Source organism: Platalea leucorodia (assembly GCF_965183815.1).
Source record: "Platalea leucorodia genome assembly, chromosome: 5".
NCBI lineage: Eukaryota > Metazoa > Chordata > Aves > Pelecaniformes > Threskiornithidae > Platalea > Platalea leucorodia.
The window spans coordinates 2,236,370-2,262,564 of record NC_138827.1 but is presented as its reverse complement, the minus strand read 5'-3'; the positions used below and the strand labels follow the sequence as shown (position 1 = coordinate 2,262,564).

The 26,195-nt window shown below is 63.3% G+C and overlaps 4 protein-coding genes across 11 annotated transcripts in view; all 4 read left to right on the top strand.

Annotated features, from left to right (window-relative positions):
* XPO6 (exportin 6) overlaps nucleotides 1-3,906 on the top strand; it is a 61,715-nt gene extending 57,809 nt beyond the window's left edge. For 4 of the 6 annotated variants that reach the window (XM_082312630.1, XM_082312633.1, XM_082312632.1 and 1 more), the window contains 2 exons: nucleotides 1,187-1,417; nucleotides 3,205-3,905. In XM_082312630.1, the coding sequence (XP_082168756.1) occupies nucleotides 1,187-1,417; nucleotides 3,205-3,306 (333 nt within the window). In that variant the 3' untranslated portion in view covers nucleotides 3,307-3,905. Of the gene's footprint in view, nucleotides 1-1,186; nucleotides 1,418-3,204 lie in introns of all 6 variants that reach the window. The other 2 variants (XM_082312634.1, XM_082312635.1) reach the window with 2 other exon arrangements.
* A 3,870-nt stretch (nucleotides 3,907-7,776) lies between these two features.
* Nucleotides 7,777-10,080, top strand: NME4 (NME/NM23 nucleoside diphosphate kinase 4; the record flags this gene model as incomplete). Its single annotated transcript, XM_082312643.1, has 5 exons — nucleotides 7,777-7,867; nucleotides 9,323-9,453; nucleotides 9,599-9,700; nucleotides 9,773-9,885; nucleotides 9,960-10,080. The coding sequence occupies 5 exons, from the start codon at nucleotides 7,777-7,779 to the stop codon at nucleotides 10,078-10,080; spliced, it is 558 nt and encodes a 185-aa protein (XP_082168769.1).
* A 1,971-nt stretch (nucleotides 10,081-12,051) lies between these two features.
* On the top strand, nucleotides 12,052-20,547 carry DECR2 (2,4-dienoyl-CoA reductase 2). Of its 3 annotated transcripts, none has more exons than XR_014228249.1 (10): nucleotides 12,052-12,203; nucleotides 12,336-12,404; nucleotides 12,825-12,876; nucleotides 14,468-14,603; nucleotides 15,017-15,141; nucleotides 15,523-15,616; nucleotides 15,896-16,000; nucleotides 16,576-16,764; nucleotides 17,571-18,937; nucleotides 20,000-20,547. XR_014228249.1 is itself a non-coding variant. In XM_082312642.1 (9 exons), exons 1-9 carry the CDS (start codon nucleotides 12,106-12,108, stop codon nucleotides 17,603-17,605), a joined length of 903 nt encoding a protein of 300 aa, XP_082168768.1. In that variant the 5' UTR covers nucleotides 12,066-12,105; the 3' UTR covers nucleotides 17,606-19,028. The 3 variants fall into 3 exon arrangements, 1 of the variants encoding a protein (XP_082168768.1); XR_014228250.1 differs by having other exon boundaries at nucleotides 12,066-12,203; nucleotides 16,576-16,793; XM_082312642.1 differs by lacking the exon at nucleotides 20,000-20,547 and having other exon boundaries at nucleotides 12,066-12,203; nucleotides 17,571-19,028.
* Nucleotides 20,548-22,537: 1,990 nt separating this feature from the next.
* Nucleotides 22,538-26,195, top strand: part of RAB11FIP3 (RAB11 family interacting protein 3) — a gene marked incomplete at its 5' end in the record, with an annotated part of 82,447 nt that continues 78,789 nt past the window's right edge. Inside the window, one exon of the mRNA XM_082312638.1 lies at nucleotides 22,538-22,849. Coding sequence (XP_082168764.1) covers nucleotides 22,538-22,849 — 312 coding nt within the window. The remainder of the gene's footprint in view (nucleotides 22,850-26,195) is intronic.

Below are 26,195 nucleotides of genomic sequence, written 5' to 3'. Positions count from 1 at the left end.
TCGGTTGGTTGCTGTGATCCAGATGGATGTATGGCTGGTCAGAGTGGCATTACCGCCTCCCCGATACGGCTGCAGTGGGCACAGGAGGGATCCCGACTTTAGTCAGTCAAAGCAAAGCCTTGATGTATTTAAACCTTGATGTATTTAAGCCTAGAGGGATTTAAAAGCCGGGGAGATGTGGTGCTGAGGGACATGGTTTAGTGGTGGGCTTGGCAGTGCTGGGTTAACGGTTGGACTCGATGATCTTAAGGGTCTTTTCCAACCTAAACGATTCTGTGATTGTATGTGTTCCCTCCTGTGACAATGAGGACACGCACAGTGACGGTGCCGTTTGTCTGAGGAAGTAGAAACTGGGATCATCAGCGGGACAGCGGCAGAGTCTCTCCATCATTCTCATCTGGGTCAGCCGCAGGGTATCTACTATTTACAGTCTGTCACTGCCAGGTGGTGGTCTCCATCGCTGTCATGTAGGGACCCATCCTCCAGACCCTCTAATTCAGACCTGTTAGCTGCTGTCATGAAGGATTAAACTCGGAATCCAGGGTCCTGCCCTTCTGGTTAGCCTGTGAAAGCAGAGCTTTCAGGTTTGCATCTGTGGTCACAACTCAAGGACAGCCCGTCGTGTTAGCAGCTGCCTGCTGCAGACTTTCAGGCAGCTAGCCAGATTCCCTGGCTTTCGGGAGCGCTGTGCAGGGCTAAAACTGGCTGGAGTTTGAAAGAGGCTTGTAAAAGCCGGGGAGATGTGGTGCTTAGGGGCATGGCTTAGTGGTGGGCTTGGCAGTGCTGGGTTAACGGTTGGACTCGATGATCTTAAAGGTCTTTTCCAACCTAAATGGTTCTGTGATTCTATGACTGTTTGCTTAAATGCCAATGCTTAAAACTTGGGTCAGACGCATGAGGTAAGTGTGGCCAAATTCACCGTTAACTTTAAAGCTGGTATTAATCTGGCTTATTGTAGCCATTTGTGATCTTGGCTTGGCTTGGAAAATTACCTCTGTGCTCACAAGAGTTTGCAGACCCCGCCGATAGCTCAGAAGCTGCTGGTGTTGAAGCGGCCCCGTGCAGCCACGCTCATTTGCCTGGTCCTGACCTCGATGAGTTTGTTCTTCTGAAGCAATGTGCTGGCTGCTGCCGTCCCTCTTGCGGGTGTGAAGACTCCTAACTGTGTGCTTCTCTCACTGTGCAGAAGATCTTCCGGACAACCATGCTGTTCCAGTTTGTGAATGTGCTACTTCAGGTGCTTGTCCACAAGTCGCATGACCTGTTGCAGGAGGAGATCGGCATTGCCACCTACAATATGGCCTCAGTGGACTTTGATGGCTTCTACTCAGCCTTTCTCCCCGAGTTCCTGGCCAGTTGTGATGGTGTGGACTCGAACCAGAAAAACGTGCTGGGAAGGAATTTCAAAATGGACAGGGTAAGAAGGGGAAACGCTGCAGCAGAGTGCCAGTATTCCCAGCGTGCGCAGAGTTTTTCTCCTAGAACGTGCTGGCAGGCAGCCGTGAGCTCCTCAGGGCGGTGTTTTGAGGCAGTACCTTTTGTTCCAAACGTTTCCATCCTCAGCAATGCCTAGCCAGGGATTTTTCACTGTAGGTAGCTGAACTGCCATCTCATCTCTCGGAATGCTGAATGCTGTGGGAGTTAAGGAATATGTTTCCTGGAGGAAGTTTTCTTAGGGGTAGACTGACATTTTCTAGAGTGGGACACTCAGATCCTTGCCAAAATCTCACTCCAGCTGCTGGCCAGATGTTTGAGGGTTATGGTGAAGACAACAACAGAGTAGCTGCAGCGGCTCACAATTTTTTCAAGCCCCTCGTATGCGTGTGAAGCAAATGGGGGGGTCTGTAACCTCCCTGTGGAACATCATGGCAGTGCAGCAGGTTGTGGCTTCCATCTGCTGAAGCTTGCTTGACCATTGAGTGTGTCCTCTCTCATGGGAGCTGATGGGGATTTTGAGACCGAGGGGGAGGGTAGGAAAAGGAGCCTTGAGAGAATCCCTGGACTCTAGAAGGCAATTGCTCTTCAGGCAAATTAACCCTTGGTATGGGGTACGTGGCAACCAGGACCTTGGCAGGAATGCAGTGAGCAGTTGCAGTTAGAAGCTGGAGAAATGGGCCTGTCTGAACCTCATGGGGTTCAACAAGGCCAAGGGCAGGGTCCTGCACCTGGGTGGGGGCAACCCCCGGTGTCAGCACAGGCTGGGGGATGGAGGGGTGGAGAGCAGCCCTGCCGAGAAGGACTTGGGGGTGCTGGCGGATTGAAAGCTGGCCACGGGCCGGCAATGTGCTCTGGCAGCCCAGAAAGCCAAGCGTCTCCTGGGCTGCATCCCCCGCAGCGTGGGCAGCGGGGCGAGGGAGGGGATTCTGCCCCTCTGCCCCCTCTGGGGAGACCCCCTGGAGCCCCGCGTCCAGCTCGGGGGTCCTCAGCACGGGAAGGACATGGAGCTGTGGGAGCGGGGCCAGGGGAGGCCACCGCAATGCTCCGAGGGTGGCCCAGCTCTGCTGTGAGGGCAGGCTGAGAGCTGGGGGGGTTCAGCCTGGGGAGGAGGGGGCTGCGGGGAGACCTCACTGCGGCCTTGCCGTGCTTAAAGGGGGCCGACAAGAAAGGGGGGGACAGGCTTTTTAGCAGGGCCTGTAGCGACAGGACCCGGGGGGAGGGTTTGAAAGTGAAGGAGGGGAGATTCAGCCTGGATAGAAGGAAGAAATTGTTTACGCTGAGGGTGGTGAGGCACTGGCAGGGGTTGCCCAGAGCGGTGGGAGATGCCCCATCCCTGGCAACCTTCAAGGCCAGGCTGGCCGGGGCTCTGAGCACCCTGATCTGGGTGAAGCTGTCCCTGCCCCTGGCAGGGGGATGGACGGGATGGGCTGGGAAGGGCCCTGCCAGCCCAAAGCGCTCTGTGGTTCCATGTCATGACCATTCGGGCAGTGCCTGACCGCACACGGAGAAGCCGGTGCTGTGAGGAGAACCCAGATCTCTGTAGTCCGCTCTCTGCGTGGAGCGGCTCTGGAGCAGTCTCTGCTCCCTGTACGTGGGCTGCAGAAACTCGGCTTTCCCAGGCTCGGACTCTGGAGGAAGGGGTCTGTTGTTCTCATACATGAAAATACACGTGGATGTTGGGCCCTCTCGGTTCCTTTCTCCCCTGTAAGACAGTGCTCCTAGTTGGTATTCTGTTTGCAGTACAACGTGTTGTTTGATCTTTTCCAGGATCTGCCATCGTTTACCCAGAATGTGCACAGACTGGTGAATGACCTGCGTTACTACAGACTCTGCAATGACAGTTTGCCCCCTGGAACTGTGAAACTATAGTTATTGCACTGGACTCGTGTTTTGATCACTGTAGGGAACGGATCCATCTTTCGTTTTGCCACCACCTTCTCTCCTCCCTGGTTTTGTCAGTACTGCAGGACGCGGTGTCTTGCACATGGGCACATCTTCTCGGATTCACGCACCACGCTTCCTTTTTTTTCCCCCCCCCCTCTCTCTCCCAACCCAAAGGTCCCCAGCTGGAGTCAGCACCGTCTGCAGGATGTGTCTTAACGCCCAACCGCCGGGCATCTCAACTGTACGGAAAGTCCTCTCGCTGGGGTTTTGTTCTACTAACGTAGCACTTTGTTGCGTCTGGAGATTTCTACGGAGTTGTCTTTGAGAGATCATGTACGTATCAAACGTTGAGGCAGAAGCGCCAAAGACTACTTCAGACATTCGTACCTTCGTGTCATTCCACCTTTCTGCCCCTGCCCAGCTCTCGGAGGAGGAGTCTCGTGATGTTGGGACTGTTTTGGCACTTCTGTCACTCCCTTTGGTTTTTAAATTGCCTTGAAAACCTCCCTGCTGTTTGTGGGGATTAGAGACTTTTTTTTTGGGTTTTTTTAAACATTTTCGCATCATTCCATTGTGATACTAAAACAATGTGCTTAATGGAAATAAAGTGCTTCTGTTGTTTTAAATAACCTGGTTTAGTTTCCTTGTAGGCCTGTCCGGCACCAAGCTGTTCTGCTAGATGAAAATGCATTTTGTGCTGCAGGCAGCGATCTGCAGGCAGGAGGACAGGCAGCGATCTGCAGGCAGGAGGACAGGCAGCGGGTGTCTGCATCGCAGACGCAGAAGGGCCTCGTCCGGGCTCCGTGCGAGTCGGACGGCGCTCCGGGAGCTCTTGAAAGGTGCTGTACTGAACCGGTGCGGATCGGTGCTGACTTCTTTTTCCGCTCTCCCCTAATTTACCACCTACGTTCCCCGATGTGTTCTGGTACCTGTTGCGGTGATCTGTGTATTCCCTCCAGCAGATTGTTGCCTGAATTTCTCAAGAGCTGCCTAACGTTCGTGGTGTTGCATCATAGGAGACCTGGGTTGAAGGCCAGCCGCTGGCCAGAGTGACCCGATAGTGGCATCTGAGCATACGGTTAAAATCCCAGTCCCCTGCCATGACCAGGTTTTGTCAATCTCTGATCATGCAGCTGGGAAGGATTTTTTTTCCCCTGAAGTCTCTAACCAGGTAGCCAGTGTTGAGCATTAAATCAGTCTTAATTCTCTGCGGGTATGAGGGTGGCTGCGTGGTGGGAGCAGGACCTGTCACTGCGAAGGGAGCGGGCCTGCAGGAGGTGTTAGGGCTGGCGTGGGTCCTCACGTGGGTTCAGCACGGGAAGGACATGGAGCTGTGGGAGCGGGGCCAGGGGAGGCCACCGCAATGCTCCGAGGGTGGCCCAGCTCTGCTGTGAGGGCAGGCTGAGAGCTGGGGGGGTTCAGCCTGGGGAGGAGGGGGCTGCGGGGAGACCTCACTGCGGCCTTGCCGTGCTTAAAGGGGGCCGACAAGAAAGGGGGGGACAGGCTTTTTAGCAGGGCCTGTAGCGACAGGACACGGGGGGAGGGTTTGAAAGTGAAGGAGGGGAGATGCAGACTGGATAGAAGGAAGAAATTGTTTACGCTGAGGGTGGTGAGGCACTGGCAGGGGTTGCCCAGAGCGGTGGGAGATGCCCCATCCCTGGCAACCTTCAAGGCCAGGCTGGCCGGGGCTCTGAGCACCCTGATCTGGGTGAAGCTGTCCCTGCCCCTGGCAGGGGGATGGACGGGATGGCCTGGGAAGGGCCCTGCCAGCCCAGAGCGCTCTGTGGTTCTGTGATTCTCCCATAAACACTCGTAGCCCTGAAGCGAGACGGCCGCACATGGACAGCGGGGAGGTATCGGGGTGAGATGGAGCGTAGGCAGCGCTTGCTCCACAGTTCCTTTAGTTATGGTTTTGGAAAAAAAAAAAACAAACATCCTCTGATGTGCATGTTTGCTGTTTGGAGATAACGTACGCTGTTTGGATAACCCATGTACAGAGCGAGCCTGCCATCCAGGCCCTCTGAACTGGGACCAGTTTGATGTTTGGGCTTCGTACCCTGCAAGGAGCAGCTTGAGTTGCAAGTTGCACCGGGAGCAGCCAGCTCTGGAGTAACTCGGTGTCGCGGTCTGCGCTTGAAACTTCGAGTCCTTGTTTTTCCTGGTGCTTATAGATGAAAGAAAACGCGGTGCAGGGTCCAAACCTGTCCACGGAGCCTCTCCCCGCCGCCCTGGTGCCTCCGAGCCACAGCGGGGGACAGCGGTGGCTTTCCGCTGCCACCTCCGCCGAGCGCCCCGGCCGTGCCTTCCTTCGGGGACGGGCTGCGGGGACCCCATCGCTGCTGGCACAGCTCCCCTCCCCGCACGGCCCTTCTCTTTCTTGCAAAACATTTGGTTGACAGAGGGCGAAAGGGCATGTTTTTTCCCTTGACCAAGGGCGGCAGCTGGAAGGTGGCCAAAGCCCAGGCTGGTACCTGCCAGCCCTTTTGCTAAAAGCCCGAATTCGATGTATGTGAGCGCCTTAACCTCTTTAATCTTCCCTGAAGAAGCCCCTTCCTCTGCGCCAGACATGGGAGAGAGGGGCCTTTTGCCCCCTCGAGCCCCCTGTTCGGGTGGGTGCCACCGGCTTCTGGCTAGCAAAAAGTCTGGTTGGCAAGAGCTGGTGCTCTCCTGGCCTGCGGGGAAGCCACGTCGGGTGGTTTTGCAGCCGTGCTGAGCACCGCAAGCCCTGGGAGCCCCCGGGTGCCCCCCAGCTGGGGCTGCTGGGAGCCCCAGTCCCCTGCTCCCTGCAATTTGGGGCTCAGGGGGGAGATGGGGAGCAAGGAGCCAAGCGCATGTTGGAGACAGCATTTGTCGGGCATCTTCCTCGACTCATCCTTCGCATTATCACAGGTCTAGAAAACAGGCTTGGAGTGACCGGGATTTTCCATGAACTTGCAGATATTTTAATAGCAATGTTTGTGTCAAGCTGCTCTCCCAGGAGGGGTCTCGGGAGTCTGGGATGTATGGGAAGCTCGGTGAAGAGCTCTTTCCCAGCATGGGGTTTGGGAAGACCAGACCCCGGAGCACCGAGGCCCCACGCACCTGCCTGCAGGGCTGCCCCTGCCCTTTGGCAGCAGGCAGAGCTCCCTTGCCCATTTAATTCATCTGAGCTGGAGCACGGGGCTGAGCCCATCGCTGCTTCGTAAAGTCCCCCTCTCTTCTGCCTCCTTCGGCGCAGGCCGGGGCGAAGGAAGGGCCCTGTGCCTCTGTCCCTGTCCCCTCTCCCTTCAGTGATGCCGAGGGGCTGCAGGTGAGCAGGGCAGGGGCGGACTCTGCCTTGCACCCCTTCCCCAGCACCCACTACGTGTCCAGGGCAGCCCCATGTCCGAGGGCACCGGCCTGGGTGCTCCCTGCTCTGGCCCTTCAACAGGGCTGGGGGGGGCTGGTGTGGGGCTGGGGGGCTCCCCTTGCACCCCAGCTCGGGCTGGCAGGGGTAACCCCTCTCCCCGCCTGCACCATCAGGGGCAAAGCACAAAGTAGGTCTGGTTTTCAGCAGGGGCTGGGCCCCCTGCACCCCTGGGTCACCCGTGGGGTGGGTGCGGCAGGGTTTGGGGCTCAGCCTGCCAAGGGAAGGGCTCGCTCCGGGCCAGGGGATGCTCCGCACCGGGCGGCCTGTGCTGGGATGCTCCATACTGGGAGGATGCCCCGTGCCAGGGATGCTCTGTACCGGGAGGATGCTCCATGCTGGGATTACTCCACATTAGGGATGCTCCGTACTGGGATGATGCTCCGTACAGGGATGCTCCACGCTAGGGCTGCTCTGTGCTGGGCTGCCCCATACCAGTAGGATGCTTTGTACCGGAGATGCTCCACATTAGGTCTGCCCTGTACTGGGATGCTCCATGCCGGGGATGGATGCTCCGCACTAGGAATGCTCCATACCGGGAGGATGCTATGTACCGAGGGGATGCTCCGTGCCGGGAGGCTGCTCCATATCAGGATGCTCCATGCCAGGGATGCTCTGCACTAGGAATGCTCCGTGCTGGGATGCCCCATACCAGGAGGATGCTGTGTACCAAGAGGCTGCTCCGTACTAGGGATGCTCCGTGCCAGGAGGCTGCTCCGTACCAGGATGCTCTATACTCGGGATGCCCCGTACCTGGGATGCTCCGTGCCGGGATGCTCTATGCTGGCGACGCCCTGTACCAGGATGCTCCATACCGGGCGGCTGCTCTGTACTGGGAGGCTCCGTGCCAGGGATGCCCCGTACCGGGACGCCCCGTACCGGGATGCTCCATACCGGGTGGCTGCTCTGTACCGGGAGGCTCCGTGCCGGCGCGGCGGCCGCCCGCTCCCGGCGGCTGCTTTAAGAGGAGGGACGGAAGCCTGACCCGTCCCCGGGCCCGGCCGGGCCCTTAAAGCCTCCGCGGGGCGGCGGAGCCCCGCCGCGGCCAGGTCGGACCCGCCGGCCCCGCCATGGGCTCCCTGGGGCGCTGCCTGGCCCGGGGCCTGCTGCGGGGGCAGCCGGGCCTGAGCCGCCCCCCCGGGCCCCGCTGCTACGGCTCCGGTGAGACACGGCCCCGGCCCCGGGGACCCTGTCCCCATCCCCGCCCTGCCCCCGGGGACCCTGCCCCCTTCCCTGCCCTGTCCCTGGGGACCCTGTCCCCGTCCCCGCCCTGTGCATGGGGACCCTGTCCTCATCCCCACCCTGTCCCCATCCCCACCCCGTCCCCGGGGACCCTGTCCTGATCCCTGCCCTGCCCCCAGGGACCCTGTCCCCATCCCCGCCCCGGCCCTGGGGACCCTGTCCTCTTCCCCGCCCTGCCCCCAGGGACCCTGTCCCCGTCCCCGCCCTGTGCATGGGGATCCTGTCCTCATCCCCACCCTGTCCCCATCCCCACCCCGTCCCCGGGGACCCTGTCCTGATCCCTGCCCTGCCCTCGGGGACCCTGTCCCCATTCCCACCCTGCCCCGGGGACCCTGTCCCCATCCCCATCCTATCCCTGGGGACCCTGTCCCCATCCCTGCCCCGTCCCTGAGAACCCTGTCTCCTTCCCCGCCCTGCCCCTCGGGACCCTGTCCCCGGGGACCCTGTCCCCATCCCGACCCTGTCCCCAGCTCTGCCTTGTCCCTGGGGACCCTGTCCCCAGCCCCATGCTGCCCTCAGCCCCTTCCCCGCCCCATCCCTGGGGACCCAGTCCTGATCCCTGTCCCGCCCCTGGGCACGCTGTCCCCATCCCCATCCCACCACTGTCCCCGTCCTGTCCCCACGGTGCCCACTGCCCTGTCCCGTCCCAGTGCCCCCAGTCCCCCAGTGCCCTGTCCCTCTGCCCCGGGGGAAGCCCGGCTGTCCAGCTCACGGGGTCCGTCACTTCTTCGCGGTGCGGGCCAGAGCCGGGGTCTCAGCCCGTGTGTCGGGATGGGGCAGAGGCTGGAGCTGGCGGCTCCCCCGGCACCGTCCTGCGGATCCCGAGGGGTTTGGTGTCCCCAGGGTGTCCCCTGCGCCATCCCCAGGGTGGGAGCCGTGCGAAGCCGGGCCACGTCCAGCAACACCCAGAAAAGTGGGTGAAATCGTGGGGTCTGTCCCCACCGGCGCTGGGGCCAGCCCGGCCTCGCAGCCCGGGGCGGGAGCCCGAAGCCTGGGGCTGGCAGCGAAGCAGGAGCGATGGCACCCCAGGTGGCACCCGCAGCCCCGGCACCGGGACCAGAGCCAGCCCGTCCCACGCTGGGCTGAAGGGTGTTTCCCGGCCTCGGATGTGTCTCCAACACCCGTCCGGGCTTTGCAGCGCATCCCTTGGGACCCTGCCAGTCTCGGCCAGGGGGACACGGCCTCGGGATGGGGACAGGGATGGGGACAGGGGTGGGTTCACCCCGCGGCAGCCGCTGCCTGCTGGGACCGAGCAACAACCCGTGGTGCCCCGGGAGCAGCTTGGGGTCCTGCTGCCGCAACCCGTGTCCCACGGCTGGTGGTGAGCTGTGTCCCGTGCCCGGCGGTGACGCTGGCCCCTCCGTCCCTGCGCAGCCCCCCCAGAGCTGCAGGAGAAGACGCTGGTGCTGGTGAAGCCGGACGCGGTGCAGCGGCGGCTGGTGGGGAACGTCATCCAGCGCTTCGAGCGGCGCGGCTTCAAGCTGGTGGCCATGAAGCTGCTCCAGGTACCCATCCCCACCGAGCTGCCGCCCGTCCCCCCGGGGGACCCGGCTCCCCGCACCCCACAGCCGGCTCCGGGGGTGCCGGGAGGGGGGTGTCAGCGGGGGGCACCGGTTGGGTGTCCCCACCGTCACCCCGTGCTGCTGTCAGGCGGACCAGGGTCTCCTGGACAAGCACTACCAGCAGCTGCGGCAGAAGCCCTTCTACCCCGCGCTCCTCGCCTACATGACCTCGGGGCCGCTGGTGGCCATGGTGAGGGGCCGGGCCGGGGGGTCTGGGGGTCCCGGGGGGGTCCGGGGGGCTCAGGCGTCCCCTGTCCCCCAGGTGTGGGAGGGCTACAACGTGGTCAGGTCCACGCGGGCCATGGTGGGGGACACGGACTCGGCGGCGGCGGCGGCGGGCACCATCCGGGGGGACTTCAGCATGCACGTCAGCAGGTAGGGGCGCGGGGCAGGCGGCGGGGGCGGCGGCAGGACCCCACGGCCACGGCCCCGTCCCCGTCCCCGCGCAGGAACGTCGTCCACGCCAGCGATTCGGTGGAGACGGCCCGGCAGGAGATCGGCTTCTGGTTCCAGCGGGAAGAGCTGGTGGCCTGGGAGAGCGGAGACCGGGACTACACCTACGGGCCCTAGGGCGGCCCCCGCCGGAACGGGCCCCGCCGCGGGAGGCCCCCCGGCCCCACAATAAACCCCAGTGCCCCCAGCCCCGGCTCCATCTCCTCCCTCGGATGCCACCAGCATGCGCTGGGGGGCTCTGGGAGGCACTGGATGTCCTCAAGCTGCACTGGGGCGGTACTGGGAAGCTCTGGGAGGCACTGGAATGTCCTTGGGAAGTACTGGGGTGGTACTGGGAAGCTCTGGGGGGCACAGGGATGTCCTCCAGCTGCACTGGGATGGTACTGGGAAGCTCTGGGAGGCACTGGAATGTCCTTGGGCAGTACTGGGGTGGTACTGGGAAGCACTGGGGGGCACAGGGATGTCCTCCAGCTGCACTGGGATGGTACTGGGAAGCTCTGGGAGGCACTGGAATGTCCTTGGGCAGTACTGAAGTGGTACGGGGAAGCACTGGGCTGTCACTGTGAAGTGCTAGGATGTGTCTGGGGGGTACTGGGGTGGTACTGGGAAGCTCTGGGAGGCACTGGGATGTCCTCAAGCTGCACTGGGGTGGTACTGGGAAGCTCTGGGAGGCACTGAGATGTCCTCAAGCTGCACTGGGGCGGTACTGGGAAGCTCTGGGAGGCACTGGGATGTCACTGGGACACTGGGATGGTACTGGGAAGCTCTGGAAGGCACTGGGATGTCCTTGGGCAGTACTGGGGTGGTACTGGGAAGCATTGGCATGTCACTGAGAAGTGCTAGGATGTGTCTGGGGGGTACCAGGGCGGTACTGGGAAGCACTGGGAGGCACAGGGATGTCCTCAAGCTGCACTGGGGCGGTACTGGGGAGCTCTGGGAGGCACTGGGATGTCTTCAGGGTGCACCGGGATGGTACTGGGAAGCTCTGGGGGGCACTGGAATGTCCTTGGGCAGTACTGGGATGGTACTGGGAAGCACTGGGCTGTCACCGTGAAGTGCTAGGATGTGTCTGGGGGCTACTGGGGCAGTACTGGGAAGCTCTGGGGTGCACTGGGATGTCCCTACAGGGGCACTGGGGCAGTACTGGGAAGCTCTGGGAGACACTGGGATGTCCCTAGTGGGGGCACTGGGATGGTACTGGGAAGCTCTGGGAGACACTGGGATGTCACTGGGGGGCACTGGGGTGGTACTGGGAAGCCCTGGGAACCACTGGGTTGTCCCTGGGGCACATTGGGGCAGTACTGGAAAGCTCTGGGAAGCTCTGGGAGACACTGGGCTGTCCCCAGGGGTCACTGGGGCGGTACTGGGAAGCTCTGGGAGGCATTGGGAAGCTCTGGGAGGCACTGGCATAGCCCTGGGAAGGCACTGGGAAGCTCTGGGAGGCACTGGGATGTCCCTGGTGGGCACTGGGATGTCACTGGGAGGCACTGGGCTGTCCCTGGCGGGCACTGGGAGGCACTGGGATGTCCCTGTGGGGCACTGGGGTGGCACTGGGGGGCACTGGGAGGCACTGGGCTGCCCCTGGGGGGCACTGGGCTGTCCCTGGGGGCACTGGGAGGCACTGGGAGGCACTGGGATGTCACTGGGAGGCACTGGGCTGTCCCTTGGGGCACTGGGAGGCACTGGGCTGTCCCTGCGGGCACTGGGAGGCACTGGGCTGTCACTCGGAGGCACTGGGCTGTGCCTGGGGGCACTGGGAGGCACTGGGCTGTCCCTGGGGGGTACTGGGAGGCACTGGGCTGCCACTGGGAGGCACTGGGAAGCCCTGCAGGTCACTGGAAGAGACCGGGGTGGGCTGCGGGGGACACCGGGGCGTGCCCGGGCGGGTCGGGCTGTCGCCGGGCGGTCGCTGTCGCCGGGCGGTCGCCGCCGCCCCAGTGCGGCACTGGGGACACCACTGGGCGGCACTGGGGACACTGGGCGGCACTGTGGGACGCCGCTCCGGCCCCGCGCCGTTGCCAGGCAACGCCCGCCGACGCCCGCGCATGCGCAGAGCGGGGGGGGACTACATCTCCCGGCAGGCTCTGCGCGCGGCCGCCCCGGGTCCTAGCGCCGCCGCCGGCGGGGGCGGATCGCGCCGCTATGGCGGAGGCCGCAGCAACCTCCCGGCCGCCGCCGGACGTGGACACCGACGACTGCCTCCGCGAGTACCGCCACCTCTTCAGCCCCGACCTCCTGGCGTGAGTACCGGGGCGCTGAGGGCTCCGGTCCGCCCCGGGGACCTCAGCTCGGGGCGAAGGGCCGCGGCCTGCGGGGCCTGGCCCGGGGGCTGCGCCTGCGGCCTGGCTCTGACTCTGCCTTTGTCCCCCCAGGGGCCGGGTGGCGTTCATCACCGGCGGCGGCTCGGGCATCGGCTTCCGCGTCGCCGAGATCTTCATGAGGTGCGGGGGGAGCCCGGCGGGGCCGCGGGGCGGCGGCAGGGCCCGGCCCGGCCTCCTCGGGCGCCGGTGGGACGGGGCGGTGGAAGGTTCCCTTCCCTTCCCCGGCGGCGGCGGCTGTGGCGGCAGGGCCTGGCGAGCCGGGGGCAGCAGGGCCCTCCGGGGAGGTGCGGGCAGGAGGTGCGGGCAGCCCTGCCTGCTGCGGGCTCCGGTGGCTCCTGGGGGTGTGGGAGGCCGGGACGGGGCTGTAGGGCGCCGTGACTCTCCCTCCCTTCGAGCCCCGCAAGCCTGGAGGAGCAGCAATTCCTCCCCTCCGAGGGCGTGGTGCCACCTCCTGCCGCTCACCCAGCGAGCTCCCGGTGATCCCCAGAGCTCCGAGGAGCCGGCGCTCTGTGGTCCTTCTCACCAGCCCCTTCTTTGCAGGCACGGCTGCCGGACCGTCATCGCAAGCCGGAACCTGCAGCGAGTGTCGGAGGTGAGTCCCTGGGCTCCAGCGGCACAGGCAGCAGTAGGGAGAGCTGTGAACGCCTGGAAATCCTTCTGCCCTCTCCTCTGGATGGAGCTGGGAGTAGTGCAACAGGAGAAACGGCTCAGCCGTGCCACCCTGTCCTCTCCCGGCTCTGAGTGCTCCAGCACCAGCAGGGAACAGCGATGGGTAGGACGGGTGCGGGTTTACGGGGGGCTGCACCTACCGCACCTCGCAGTAGGGCTCAGTTAATGGTGGAAACGCCTTCCCCCGCCAGCTTTGGGAGTGTCTGTTCCAGGTATCACGTCCCCTTTTTGTTGATGAGACAGAGAGGAACAAACTGTGGTGAAGGTTTGTCAGCAGGGAAGTGGCAGAGCCCAAGGGCAGACTTAAATCTCAGCCTCGAGTAGGGCAAGACCCCCTTGTCCAAGGGTTGCGTGGGCTGAGGTGGGTACGCTGAGCCCCAAAACCTCAGTTCTACTGGATCCTGAGATGGAGGGGAGGATGCAGGTCTGGAGAGCAGTGACTGAAGAAGCTGGATTAGACTGTAGCCGCCCCGCGGGCGGCTGGGCAGAACAAACACCCGCCCCCGCGTGTCCGACCCCGGGCTGGAGTTTGGCTGATCACAGTTTCTGTTCTTCACCCTGGCTTGGGCTGCGGACTGAGGCTGAAAGCGGCTGAGAGCGAGCTTTGCGGTAGCTGTGCGTGGAGTTCACTGAAATACAGTAAAGATCAAAATCAGCGCTTGGGAGTGAGCTGACATGACCCAGCTGCCTCCTGGAGGGGGTTAGTGCTGTCATTTCGCATTCCCTCGCGCTCACATGCCAGAAAACAAGCGGTAAAGCTCAGCAGCTTTTTAGCCCTCAGGGGCTGGGGTCTTCTGAGTACACAGGGACTGCTTTCCCAGGCTCTTCACACTCGGCGTACGTGCGTGCTAGTCGGGGCTCAAAGCTGCTCGCAGAAGAGCCCGCTGGGCCCCAGCAGGAACGTGGAGCGTCGCTGGGTGGTGTGCGGGGTTGCTGCTGAGTTTGCACGTCCCCTGTGCTTGATTTGCTGCGGGGAGTCGTGTTCTTCGCAAGCGCCTCGGGGATGGTTTGGGGCAGACGCTGAGCCGCGGAGCTCAGAGCAGAGCCCCCGGCAACTGCTGGTCTGCATTTGCCCTTTTGCCTACTGACGTTTTTCGGATCTAAAGGTTAGTTATGTCTGGGCTCACGCCAAAAATGCCTTGTTGGGGTCCAACCTTTGTCCTTGGCCTGCAGAGGTGTTCGGGATGCGCCGTGTCGATGACGGAGGTAACTGGGCGTAACGAGTTGTGGCCTCAGGGCCAGGCTGGCATTCGGTTGGGATGCGACTTGCAGGAGCTTCCTCTGGCTCCCCCAGGGCTTTAGGGGCAGGGTGCTGCCGGGCTGAAGCCGTGTTCAGGCAGGTCTCTCCCCTGCCTGCGGTGTTTGCTGCGTGCTGACAGCGACGTGGCTCCTGCCTGACTTCTTGCTCGCCTGTTACGAGGTCTGGGTCTAACCCTTGCCGAAGGAGAGAGGCCCAGAAAGAATTTCACCTCTCTTTTTTTCTTTTTTTTCTTTTTTTTTTTTTTTTTTTGCAGGCCTCTAAAAAGTTGGCGGCAGCCACAGGCCAGCAGTGCCTGCCTCTGGCCGTGGACGTCAGGCAGCCCCAAACCATTGTGGCAGCGGTGGATGAGGCACTGAAAGAGTTCAAGCGGATTGACATCCTCGTTAACGGTGAGCTGCTGGAGTGGGCAGAGGGAAGATTTGGCCTAGGCTCGCTGCTAGGAAGGGCATTTTCCTGCGTGGGGCTTGTGTTTGCCTAGCGTCTGGCTTATGCTGCTTTGGCCTGGGAGCATCTGGGCAGCCCCTGGGAGCGCAGAGGGGATGGGCTCAGAGGAAGCAAAGACCTGGTCTTCATGCAGGGCCATCCAGTCATCCCCTGCACCAGCACCCTCCTGCCCTCAGGCTGGCCGCGCTGCTGGGCCCCCAGAGCCACAAGCTGTTTATCCCCTTAGCAGGGCTGTTCCCACGTGCTCTCCAGTCCACTCAAACAGTATCGCTCGCCGTCCCTCTCGCAAAAGTGTCCTGAACCTGCCTGATCTCTGCTGGCCTAGTCCTGACTGTGCCCCCGGCTGCTTCTTCTTCAGGTGCTGCAGGAAACTTTCTGTGCCCAGCCAGCGCCCTGTCCTTCAATGCCTTCAAGACGGTGATAGATATCGACACCCTTGGCACCTTCAACACCTCCAAAGTCCTCTTTGAGAAATATTTCCGGGTAAGTGGAACCGGAGCCAGAGGACTCGGTGGAGAGGCTCGTGGTAGGCAGGGGGTTAGCGTCAAACAAACCACGCGTTGCTCCTGGGAAATTCAGGGAAGCGTGGAGGGCAGAAGGGAGCACAGCACCCGCGTACCCAGGGCTGTGCTGCCGGGCCTCTGCCACCCACCCTGCTCAGATCCAGTCCGTTCCCTCCCAGGGATGGCAGCCCCTGTGCAGGAACTGGGAATCCTGCCGGTCTTTAGACTGTTGTGGCACCTTTCCATGCTCTGCCACGTCCAGTGCCCACGGGTGACCGTCCCTCCTCGCCCAGCTCTCCTGTCCCACCGTGACCCCTTGTGCTGCTCCCTGCCTAATGCCACGTCTCCTTTCCTTCCCCAGGACCACGGTGGGGTCATCGTTAACATCACGGCAACCCTGAGCTACCGAGGGCAGGCCCTCCAGGTGCACGCTGGTACTGCTAAGGCTGCCATAGGTACGTAAACGCTCCTTGCTGGGGCTCTGTGAGCTGTGGGGCCAGTAAGGAAGCCAGTTCTTCCCAAATATTGGGATGGGAAGATGGCCTTGGGAGAGGCGAATATGAATCGGTGTGGTTACTACGTGCCTGGTTTTGCGATGAGGCTCTTCTCTCCCCCAGGGCTCTTCTAGGGTCCTTGGCTCTTGATCAGAATCTCCCGTGGCTTTTTGGCCTCCCTGAAAGTTACTGGAATGGCTCTGCTCTCCATTTCTCATTCCTGATATAATCTCTTCCCAGATGCCATGACCCGTCACCTTGCTGTGGAGTGGGGACCCAACAACATCCGAGTGAACAGCTTGGCGCCGGGCCCCATTACAGGCACCGAGGGCTACCGGCGGCTGGGTAAGGCAACCTGGGGCTCCCGTCTCTGCCTCGGCGGTGGCTTGCTGGCGTCTGTCTGGGAGGGGACTGCGACGGACCACCAGTGCCATGCAGCCGGGGCCGTTGCTGCTGGGCACGGCTGTCCTGTGACTTGGCTGGCACGTCTCTTTGGGGGAGCAGCCCTTCCCGCGTCCTCGGTACCTCGCAGGGCACTGATTTTTCTGTCGAGTGGCAGCTTTTTGCGCTCTTTGATGCCATGACATAACGTGCTCCCCCAAAGCTCAGCCTGGCCAGCTGCCTTGCCTGATGGTTTAGCTCTTGCAGTCCATCAGCGGAGTGCCGGTTCAGCCCTGGAGGCTGGGAAAGCTCCCCGAGGTCCTGTCTTGAACTCGTTGTTGCAGTATAAATCCCACCGCTGGGCTTGAGCTCCCCTCGTTTAACTCTTTCCTCAGGCCTTGGTCCCTGAGCTGTCCCCAGGGCCGTGCCAGGATCTCATCTAGGTTCCCCGGGGCTCCTGGCAAGCCCCACACAAGCAGCGCCGCAGTGGCGGTGGGCAGGCGGTGCCGTGGTCCCAGCTGACTCTTTACCGCTCTTAGGTGGGAAGTTTGCCGAGGAAGGAAGCCAGTTCGACACGATCCCCCTCCAGCGTGCGGGGAACAAGACGGAGATCGCCCACAGCACGCTGTACCTGGCGAGCCCCCTCTCCTCCTACGTGACGGGCACCACCCTGGTTGTGGACGGCGGGAGCTGGCTGACCTCTGCCAACAGCTTCTCCACCTTGCTGGGTATTGCTTCATCCTCTGCTAAACTCTAGGTGACGTGCATTTCCCCCTCCGTGGGATTAGAGCAGGGCTCGTGTCAGAAACCCTGTCGCCCCGTGGTACAGGGGCATGGCTGCCGTAGCAGTGGACGTAGCGTGACCTTCTTCAAGCGCCTTGGTCCTCTCGTACCAGTGCCAGGCTCTGCCCCTCCCGAGGCAGCTGCGGGGCACCGACTGCGCTGGGGAAGAAGGGGCAGATGCTGGGTGTCGGGGTCTCGGGGTGAGAGCAGCCAGCCCAGGTCTCGACTCGGCAGCACACGTTCTCAAAGCTTCCTCTGCTTGTGGGAAGGTGGAGCAAAGTCACCCCCCATATCGGAGCAGGCACAGAGTAACGTGGGGAACACCGCTGAGTCCTCGCGGACAGTCCTAGGGATGACTTGGGAAGGGCAGGAGAACTTGCTGGGTTTTCCCTCTGAGCCCGCGGCTGACATGGCACCTCTTGTCCTTCCCTGTCTGGACACCTCTGAGTGTCCCCTGATGCCCCTTTTCTGTGCCCCGCCGGCAGGACTGGGCACGGAGAGCCTCTGCCTCCCCTTTCTTCCCTGCGTGAGTTCCCGCAGCATGTCTTGCGCTGTGGTTGAATTGCACGCAGGACTCGCTGCGTTGGCCGCGTACGTCTGCAGAGGTGGGAGGGGAGCCAGCGCCCGGTGGCTGTCCTGGGAGAGGGGTCTCCTTTCTTCCCCTCTCCCCCTGCTTGGGTCCTGCCCGGCAGCCTTCGTGAGCAGGGCAGGCCAGGCAGGACTGCGTCCCCACCTCCGTGCTGTCTTGCAGATTTCTGGGCTGCAGGAGCAAACAAAAATCAGTGACGGACAGCCTGGGATTGACCGACGGACAGAAATGTGACCGACCACTGCTGCTCTGGGACATCTCGGGGTGACGTCTCCCAGAGTCGGAGCCGATAGCTGCCGCCTCCAATCAGCGACTGGTGGTGACGCTGCCGATGCGGCGTCCGCCTGGGGGAGGGAGCACCGGGGGTGCTGGGTGGGAGCAAGCCCACCCCCGTTCTGTGCCGTTACTTTCTTCTGAGCTGCCGTGGCTGAGGGCGCAGGGACAGCGCGGGGGGCGCAGGCTGTGACGTTCGCTGTTTCTCCCTCCGAGTTGCTTTCCTGGCCTTTCCCGAGTCCTAGGCAGCGCCGCCCATGGGTATCCGTCCTCTTCCTCCCCTCTCCCCCATCTCAGCCCGAGAGCTGCCCAGGGCCCCCAGCAGCAGCTCCTTTTTGGGCGTTCAGCCCCTCGGGGGTTGAGATCAGCCTTCGCGCTGCGGGCAGCTCTGGCTCGGCAGCAGTAGCTGGCAGCTCTTGGAGGGGACACGAGGACCGCGCTGGCCCCTGGCAGGGGGCAGTGGCCCCGTCGCCTGGCGGGGCGTTCCTGGACGGGGCGGTGGTCCCCGCAGGCTGAGGCAGATGCAGCCGGGACGTCCCTCTCCCAGGAGCAGAGGGGGCGTGGGTCAGATCCCACCAGAGCTGGCTCTGTACTGCTGTGAACCGTAGCACTGTATCTGCTGGGAGCCTGAGATGTCCAGTTGTCTGTCCAGCACCCATCTGTCTGTCACGCCAGTCTCGTGCTCTCCTTTCTTCATACAGACACTACAGCTGAGAGTAAATGAAGGGCTAGCTGAAATTCAGTCCTTTCTGAGCAGGGCGCTGAGCTGCAGGGCCCGCGCCGGGTCTGCTGGAGCCCAACGCGTCCCCGGTGCCAGCGCCTCGGGGGACGCACGCCGCTCGCGTGCGGCAGCCTTCTGCTGCTGACGGCAATTTTTAAGCTTATCCTGAATTCCGTGAAGCTCGTTTTCCTCCTTGATTGCATTTCCTACTTGATGGTAGACTTGCCAGGTTTTGCTCCTTCCTCCAGGCCACAAATAAAGAACTTCCACCTTGAGCTGCGACACTTCTCATCTGTTGCCTGCGCAGGGGGTTGATCCTGCAGCCTCCGAAGGTTTGCTTGTGCTTGTCCTCTTGTGAGCCGGCAGCGGCAGGAGCTTTGAGAGACGGGAGAGACAGGCCGACCCCTTCGGAGGGGATGTGGTGCTGGGACCGGGGTCTGGGCGTTGTCCTTTGCCTGGGTCTCTCCGGGGATTTGCCTCCAGCCACGATATCCCTCTTCCCAGATAACAGGACGAGTATTTTCTCCTGCAGAAGGTATTTCTGTGATGTTTGTTGGTCCTAGCTGCCCAGCTGCAGTTTTTTGCTCTCTGACCTGCATCCCTTGTTCTCGGAGGGGCTGCATATTTAACTGCGGCTTGTTTAACCACGACCAAGCGCGTTGGGGACCGTGTGGTAACAGAGGGGGTCCCTCCTGGAGGCTTAGCTTTCGCCAAGCCCCGGGCAGCCCCTCGGTGAGTGCGGGGGTCACAGACACCTCACGGGCTGCGGGGGGGGGGATCTGTGCTGGCCTCAGGCTGGGGTGGCACGGAGCAGGGGTGGAGGGAGAGCCCCGTGCCCGCGGGGAGCGAGGTGAGGTTTCCACCCTCCCTGCAGCAAGAAGAGATGCGGAAAGGAAAGGTGCTGCAGGAGAGGCAGCCCCGGAGCTGCTGCCAAGCCCAGGCGGTGCCGCGCTGCTCCGGGCTCGGTGCTGAGCTGGGCTTCTGGCCCAGCTGGCGTGGTTGCCACCCCATATGGTGAGGACGGAGCCAGGCAGAGCTGCCTGCGTTGCCTGCCGGTGCGTGGAAACCTCCGGAGCGGAGGCCGGGGGTGTCGGAGGCAGGGAGAGCTGCGGCGCAGGGGCTCGGGGCTGTCCTGGTTCCGTGGCCACCGAGGGAAGGGGGAATGCCGCGGCCTGGCCGTCAGCCTCCAGCGCCGGGGGAAGGCAGGAGCTCCCAGCCCGGCCTCGATCGCGTCCTGGAGCTGTGGAAAGCCACGCAGGGGTGCAAAGCTGCCGCTCGCAGCGTCAGGCTGGCCCCTCAGCCCCCTGCCCAGCCTGGCCAGTAGCCAGCACAGGTGGGCAACCTGATTGTGTGAGCTGTCTGGAAAACAGGGGAATTATAACGCCGAGGGGATTCTGCAGGGGACGGTTTAGGCAGGTGTCACCCAGCGCGAGCAGCCCTCAGCTTTCCTCCTGCGGGACTGACGGACAAGCCCCCTCCCGCCCCGGTGAGCTTTGGGGGACGGCTACGATGAGAAAAAGGATTTGGAGGGGAGGTTTCCATCCTTCCCAGTGCCGGCCTGATCCAACAGGGATTTTTTTTCCTCCCTCCCATCCAGGGATGCTGCTGAACCCCAGCTTTTGTGGCTGAATATGCCGGGGCTCCCCGGCTTTGGGAAAGCCACGCTGGGGGACGCACCGCAAGAGCGCGTGGAGGAGAGCGCGGCGGCCGCTGCGCGGGAGACAAAGGTGCAAACGCCGGCACGGCCGCGTGCGCGCGGTGAGGCTGCAGGCTGTAAGCCCCTAAATTCGTTAATTAATTCGTTAAAAGGAGAGCAATCAGATGGCGGTGCGCGCAGGCAGAGCGAGGGGTGTGCGTGCACCGCGGATCCTCGCCGGCGGCCGACAGCCTGAGCCCTCTGCTTGCTCTTTGCCATGCGGCGGACGCTGGTGGCGGCCCATCGTGCCGTGGCGGCCGAGGCCGGGCGCAGCCGGTGGTTGGTGATGCCGAATGCCCGTAACGGGCTGGAAGTGTCGAGCCGGGTTGATAAAAATCTGTGGGTTTGTGCCCGTTACCGGCTGGGGGGATGCGAGGGGCAGGGTGGTGCTGGCGGGGTGGGCAGGCCCCGGGGCACCCTGAACCCCCGTGGGTGCACGGAGCCGGTTGCCAGTGGTTCCTCAGTGCACGGTGACCCCTCAGTGGGGTGCACGGGGCCGGTTGACGGTGGCTTCCCGGGGCACGGTGACCCTTGGTGGGGTGCACAGGGCCCAGTGACCCCTCGGTGGGGTGCATGGGGCCCAGTTGATGGTGGTTCCCTGGTGCACGGTGACTATTTGGTGGGGTGCACGGGGCCCGGTTGACAGTGGCTCCCTGGTGCACGGTGACCATTCAGTGGGGTGCACAGGGCAGCCTGATTGCTGGCGGCTCCCCGGCGCACGGTGACCCCCCCTGGGGGATGCACAGGGCCCGGTCGCCGGTGGGACCCCGGCGCACGGTGACCCCCCCGGGGGATGCACGGGGCCCGGTTGCCGGCGGCTCCCCGGTGCACGGTGACCCCCTCGGGGGATGCACAGGCCCGGTTGCCGGCGGCTCCCCGGTGCACGGTGACCCCCCCCCGGGGATGCACGGGGCCCGGTTGCCAGTGGCTCCCCGGTGCACGGTGACCCCCCCGGGGATGCACGGGGCCCGGTTGCCGGCTGCTCCCCGGTGCACGGTGACCCCCCCGGGGGATGCACGGGGCCCGGTTGCCGGCGGCTCCCCGGTGCACGGTGACCCCCCCCCGGGGATGCACGGGGCCCGGTTGCTGGTGGGACCCCGGTTCACGGTGACCCCCCCGGGGGATGCACGGGGCCCGGTTGCCAGCGGCTCCCCGGTGCACGGTGACCCCCCCGGGGGATGCACGGGGCCCGGTTGCCGGCGGCTCCCCGGTGCACGGTGACCCCCCCGGGGGATGCACGGGGCCCGGTTGCCGGCGGCTCCCCGGTGCACGGTGACCCCCCCCCGGGGATGCACGGGGCCCGGTTGCTGGTGGGACCCCGGTTCACGGTGACCCCCCCGGGGGATGCACGGGGCCCGGTTGCCAGCGGCTCCCCGGTGCACGGTGACCCCCCCGGGGGATGCACGGGGCCCGGTTGCCGGCGGCTCCCCGGTGCACGGTGACCCCCCCGGGGGATGCACGGGGCCCGGTTGCCGGTGGCTCCCCGGCGCACGGTGACCCCCCCCCGGGGATGCACGGGGCCCGGTTGCCGGCGGCTCCCCGGTGCACGGTGACCCCCCCGGGGGATGCACGGGGCCCGGTTGCCAGCGGCTCCCCGGTGCACGGTGACCCCCCCGGGGGATGCACGGGGCCCGGTTGCCGGCGGCTCCCCGGTGCACGGTGACCCCCCCGGGGGATGCACGGGGCCCGGTTGCCGGTGGCTCCCCGGCGCACGGTGACCCCCCCCCGGGGATGCACGGGGCCCGGTTGCCGGCGGCTCCCCGGTGCACGGTGACCCCCCCCCGGGGATGCACGGGGCCCGGTTGCCGGCGGCTCCCCGGCGCACGGTGACCCCCCCCCGGGGATGCACGGGGCCCGGTTGCCGGTGGGACCCCGGCGCACGGTGACCCCCGCTGCGACGCCCGGCCCCGGTGCACGGTGCCCCCCCGCCCCCTGCGGGGCGGGGGAAGGGGCGGGGCCTCCGCAGGGCCTCGCGCCGCGTCGGGGTGGGGTCGTCACGGGCAGACGAGTGACGTCACCGCCCCGGCTACTGCGGCGGCTAGCGGGTTGGATCCGGCGGTTCGCCGCGGGCGGCCCCGCAGCGGCGGCGCGGGCGGGCGGGGTTGTTTCTCGGCGCCGCCGCCTCCCCTTTTCCCCCCGGCCGCGGGGAGGAACCGCGTCCCCCCGCGGCGCTCGGAGCCGGGCGGGGCGGGGCGGGGCGGGGCGGCGGGGCCGCCCCCGGTGGCGGCGCGGCGGGCGGAGCCGGCGCCGCCTCGCACAAAGCCGTGTAACCCGGCTAACGGGCGGGGCTACCGCCGGGACCGCACCGGCATCGCCGTACCGGTTACCGGAGTACCGCCCCGCCGGGCGGCAGCGATGTGAGGGGGCGATGGCCGCGGGGCATGGCCGCCGGGCCGCGGCGGGGCGGGCGGCGGCGGGCGCTCAGCGCCGCCGGTGAAAATGGAGCCGCGTCCGCCGGCGGCCGTGCCCGAGGCCCCGCTCCCCGGGCCGGGGCCGGAGCCGGGGCCGGAGCCGGAGCCGGGCCTCTGGGCACCTGAGGCCGCCGAGCCCGCCCCGGGGCCGCCGCCGTGGTCCCCGGCGGAGCAGGGGGAGCGCCCGGTCCCGGAGGGCCCCGCCGAGCCCCCGGCCCCACCGGAGGAGGAGGAGGAGCCGCGCCTCCGCCCCGTCTTCGACGCCTTGGACCGCGATGGCGACGGCTTCGTGCGCGTGGAGGAGTTCGTCCAGTTCGCCACGGCCTACGGCGCCGAGCAGGTGAGGCCGGCGGCGGTGGCGGCACCGGGCCTGGACCGACCTCGCCCCGCGGGGCCCCGTCAGGCCGGGGCCTCTCCGGGAGAGTCGACGGCTCCCCGCCGCGGTTGGCGTCACCCGGCGGGGAGCCGCCAGGCCAGGCCTCCGGTGGTCCCCATCCACCGACGGGGCGGTGAGCGAAGGCGGCCGTGGCGGCGGCACCGGGAAGAGCTTTTAACGTGAGCGCGGGCGGCCTCCGCCTCGCCGGCATCGGGGTCGTCCTGGGTGAAGGGCGCTCGTGGGCTGAAATGGATGCAGGAGGTGCGGATGGAGCCAGGCGAAGCCGGAGCTCGTGTTTTCCAGGTCCCGATCCGCTGGGAACAGAGCATCCCGGGAGCGCCGCTGGGAGCCCGCATCCCTTCTCTTTGTTCTCCATCAATAACGCATTTAGGTTTGTCGGAGCAGCTCCCGTGTGGAAGGGACCAGCAACGAGATCCCGGGATCTCCGGCTGCTCCTTGCCCCCCTCGCTGCTGAGGGTCCCTGCGTGGGCTCGCTGGCACCGCGCTGAGTACGGAGCAGCTCGCTTATCGCGGCTTTGACGATCCTAAATGTGCTTTTATTTTCCCTCCTTTCCGCTGCTTTGTACCACGGTGAGCTTGTATTTCCTTGCAGCAGATCAGAATCGATGTAATTTGAAGCTGCCTGCTATGACCCAAAATGGAGAGAGCTCTAGCAGCGTACCAGGGGGTGGAAGTGAATTTGTTGACGTTTTTGTCGGTTGGCCTGTGCTGGCGTTGCTACAAGAAAAAAAGATGTATTTTTTTAAGGCGTGCAGGTATTGTGATGAAGTTTCTGTGTGCTCAGCCAGGAGACCTGCGTTAATTCCGTGCATGTATTAAACTGGCATGACAAAGCAAATCACTGTGTGTGAAGGAGTGTTTTGGTGGAGGAGGGTTTTTTTATCTCTGTCCTCGTGGTAAAAACACCTCTTAAAGATAAAATAGAGGCATTTCTTTTAGAAAACGCCTCTATAAAGTGGAGATATGTGACTTCTTTGTCAGATGGGTGCTGGTAAGGGGCACTGTGTGTGCAGACGGTATTGCTTACCGCCTCATTGCGTGATTAACCAGGTAGTGTCATGGCACCGGGGGGGAGTTAAAGGATCATCTCGGCAACGCGCTAAGGCATCTGCCGGGTGAGAGAAGCTTTATTCAGCGTAAAGCCCCTGACTTGCATCTTCCCGCTGTGATCCGGGCGCTCCGTGCCGCTGCGCGGCCCCTCTGTTGCCGGCAGAGAAAGCAGAAGCAGACGGTCCGTTCGTGTCGGCGTGCGAGTCGCTCCGCGGCGGCTCCCAGACCCGATGCGTGGTGGCCATCACTTCGGGGCACGGTGGGAGCTTATCGGGGGACCGTTCGCCTTGGCGTGCCTCTCCCTGCATGTTTGGTACGGAGCAGCCCGAGTACGTGGGAAATAAGGGCAGGCGGACCAAATGTGCGTGGCGGGGGCTGTGGCAGGCAGGTCCGGCGTTTGTCAGCGTGCGGCTCAGCCCAGACCTGCCGCCCCGGCCCCGTGCAACGCCTTGGGCCTTGCTTCTGACATGGGAATTGTGCCGGAGCGCCAAAGGTGCGATGATAAACCTGTAAAGTGCTTTGAGATCTTGGCCTGGGGAGCGGTTGCGAACTGTTAAGGTCTCTCCTAAACCGAAGCAGGATGCCCAGGGAGGTTTTGTGCCACTAAAAGCTGTCTGTTCGTATGGACCCAGCCTGGAAGTGGTTGTCTGCAGGCTTCTTGCCTTGGCTGTCCGTTTAAAGTCGCTTGCTCCTTCCCACTGAGCACGGCTACCGGTATTGCTGTCCATGCTGAAACGCATTCTGCTTTTTAACTCCATCTATCTTCAGCGAGCGACGTGGATAGCTAGCTCTGGGCGTGCAGAACAACTGCCTCTCGGTACAGCAAGCGCTGAACGCCCTGGTGAGGTGGATGTGACGACGGCTGAGCCAGCAGGTAGCGGGCACCCCGGGGAATGCAGCCTGCTGCCTTTTGCAGAGGCATGCCAGGAGAGAAGAAGTCACGTTTGTGGTGCCTCTGCCTGCGTTATTGCTAGCCTGCCGCTCAGAAAAGCGGGAAGGTGCACGGAGTGCGAAGGAGAAAAGGTTGGTGATGGGGTCTGTAAGCTCCCGGCAGGTGTGCGGAGTAATAAAGAGAGTTCTGGGGGAAGTTTCTTGACCGGTTTTATTTTAAGCAAGGTGTAACTTGGGGGTCTTTTGAAAAATGGCAGTCCAGCTCGGGTGAAAGTTAAAGGACAGGAGCATCACCAGGTGGGTAAAATGGCGTTAAGTCCACTAAAAGGAAACTTCAGGGTGCAAACGAAGGTTGTGCTACAACTGGAAGTGGGAAGCTTGCAAGCAAGGGAGGTGCCAGGGTTTGATGGCTCACGAGGGTATCGGGAGTTAAGGAGGAGCAAATTCCAGCCCTCTTACTATCGCTCTTGCTGAGGAAGAGGAGGAGGTACCTCCTTCCTTTTCTTCTCCCCCTCCTTCCTCCTGGCCTCTGCCCGCACGGGTGGATGCGTGGAAGGTATGCACGGGGTGGTGGCGGCGGAACAGACCGCTAAATTTAAGCACAGCAAGTCATCGCAGCCGGCTGATTCATCGGAGGGTTCGGAGAGGGCTGAAGGGTTAAGGAAAGCATGTGTGTCTCTAGCCGCGCACCGGGCAGCTGGGAGCAGCAAGTGTTGTCTTTAGTGTTCAGTAAAACACCAGAGGCATTTACGGGCTGCTGAGCTCAGCGCTGTCGGCTGATTTGGCTGCAACAATTATTAGCTAGATGTCAAAGGAAAGAGACCGACTGGCATTTATTCCATACAAATGACATGATTGTGAATTTGTTATTTTTTTTTTTTTCCTCTGCATGATGAAAAACGGGAGAGGCAAGGGATTGGTTTGGGTTGTTTTTGCTTAAGTAGCTGGGGTGGTTGAAAGACTTAAAGAGCTTCGTGGTTGTGGTATTGGCAGTGAAGTGCTGGTATGGACTAGAAGAGATGAAGGCGTGGAAACGTAAAGACAGTTTGTCCTTCTCCGAAATGATAAAAGTTGATGGGGATTGAGGCTATTGCCAGTACCTTCATAGTCAAAGGTGCATGGAAAGGATGGTGCTGGGGTCCCAGCAGCTGGGGGTGACACCCCTAGATAGGGGTGGCCTTGAGCAGAGGAGATGCGGCCATGCGATGGTCCTCCAGCAACCTGTAACGGGTGGCTGTTGGTCAAACGCGGACTATCGTGGCGCTTGAAAAGCTCGCTAGGCCCCGTGATGTGCTCTGCGGAGTTGTAAACAAGGTCTTTGGGGTGGGGAAGGTCTTGAGGGTGGCTT

What these genes read in the sequence shown, in the direction of transcription:
- DECR2 (XM_082312642.1), top strand. Translation starts at nt 12,106, where the DNA reads ATGGCGGAGGCCGCAGCAACCTCCCGGCCGCCGCCGGACGTGGACACC. An exon ending in ACCTGCAGCGAGTGTCGGAG is followed by an intron (nt 12,877 to 14,467) that starts GTGAGTCCCTGG and finishes TTTTTTTTGCAG; the next exon opens with GCCTCTAAAAAGTTGGCGGC. An exon ending in TCTTTGAGAAATATTTCCGG is followed by an intron (nt 15,142 to 15,522) that starts GTAAGTGGAACC and finishes TTCCTTCCCCAG; the next exon opens with GACCACGGTGGGGTCATCGT.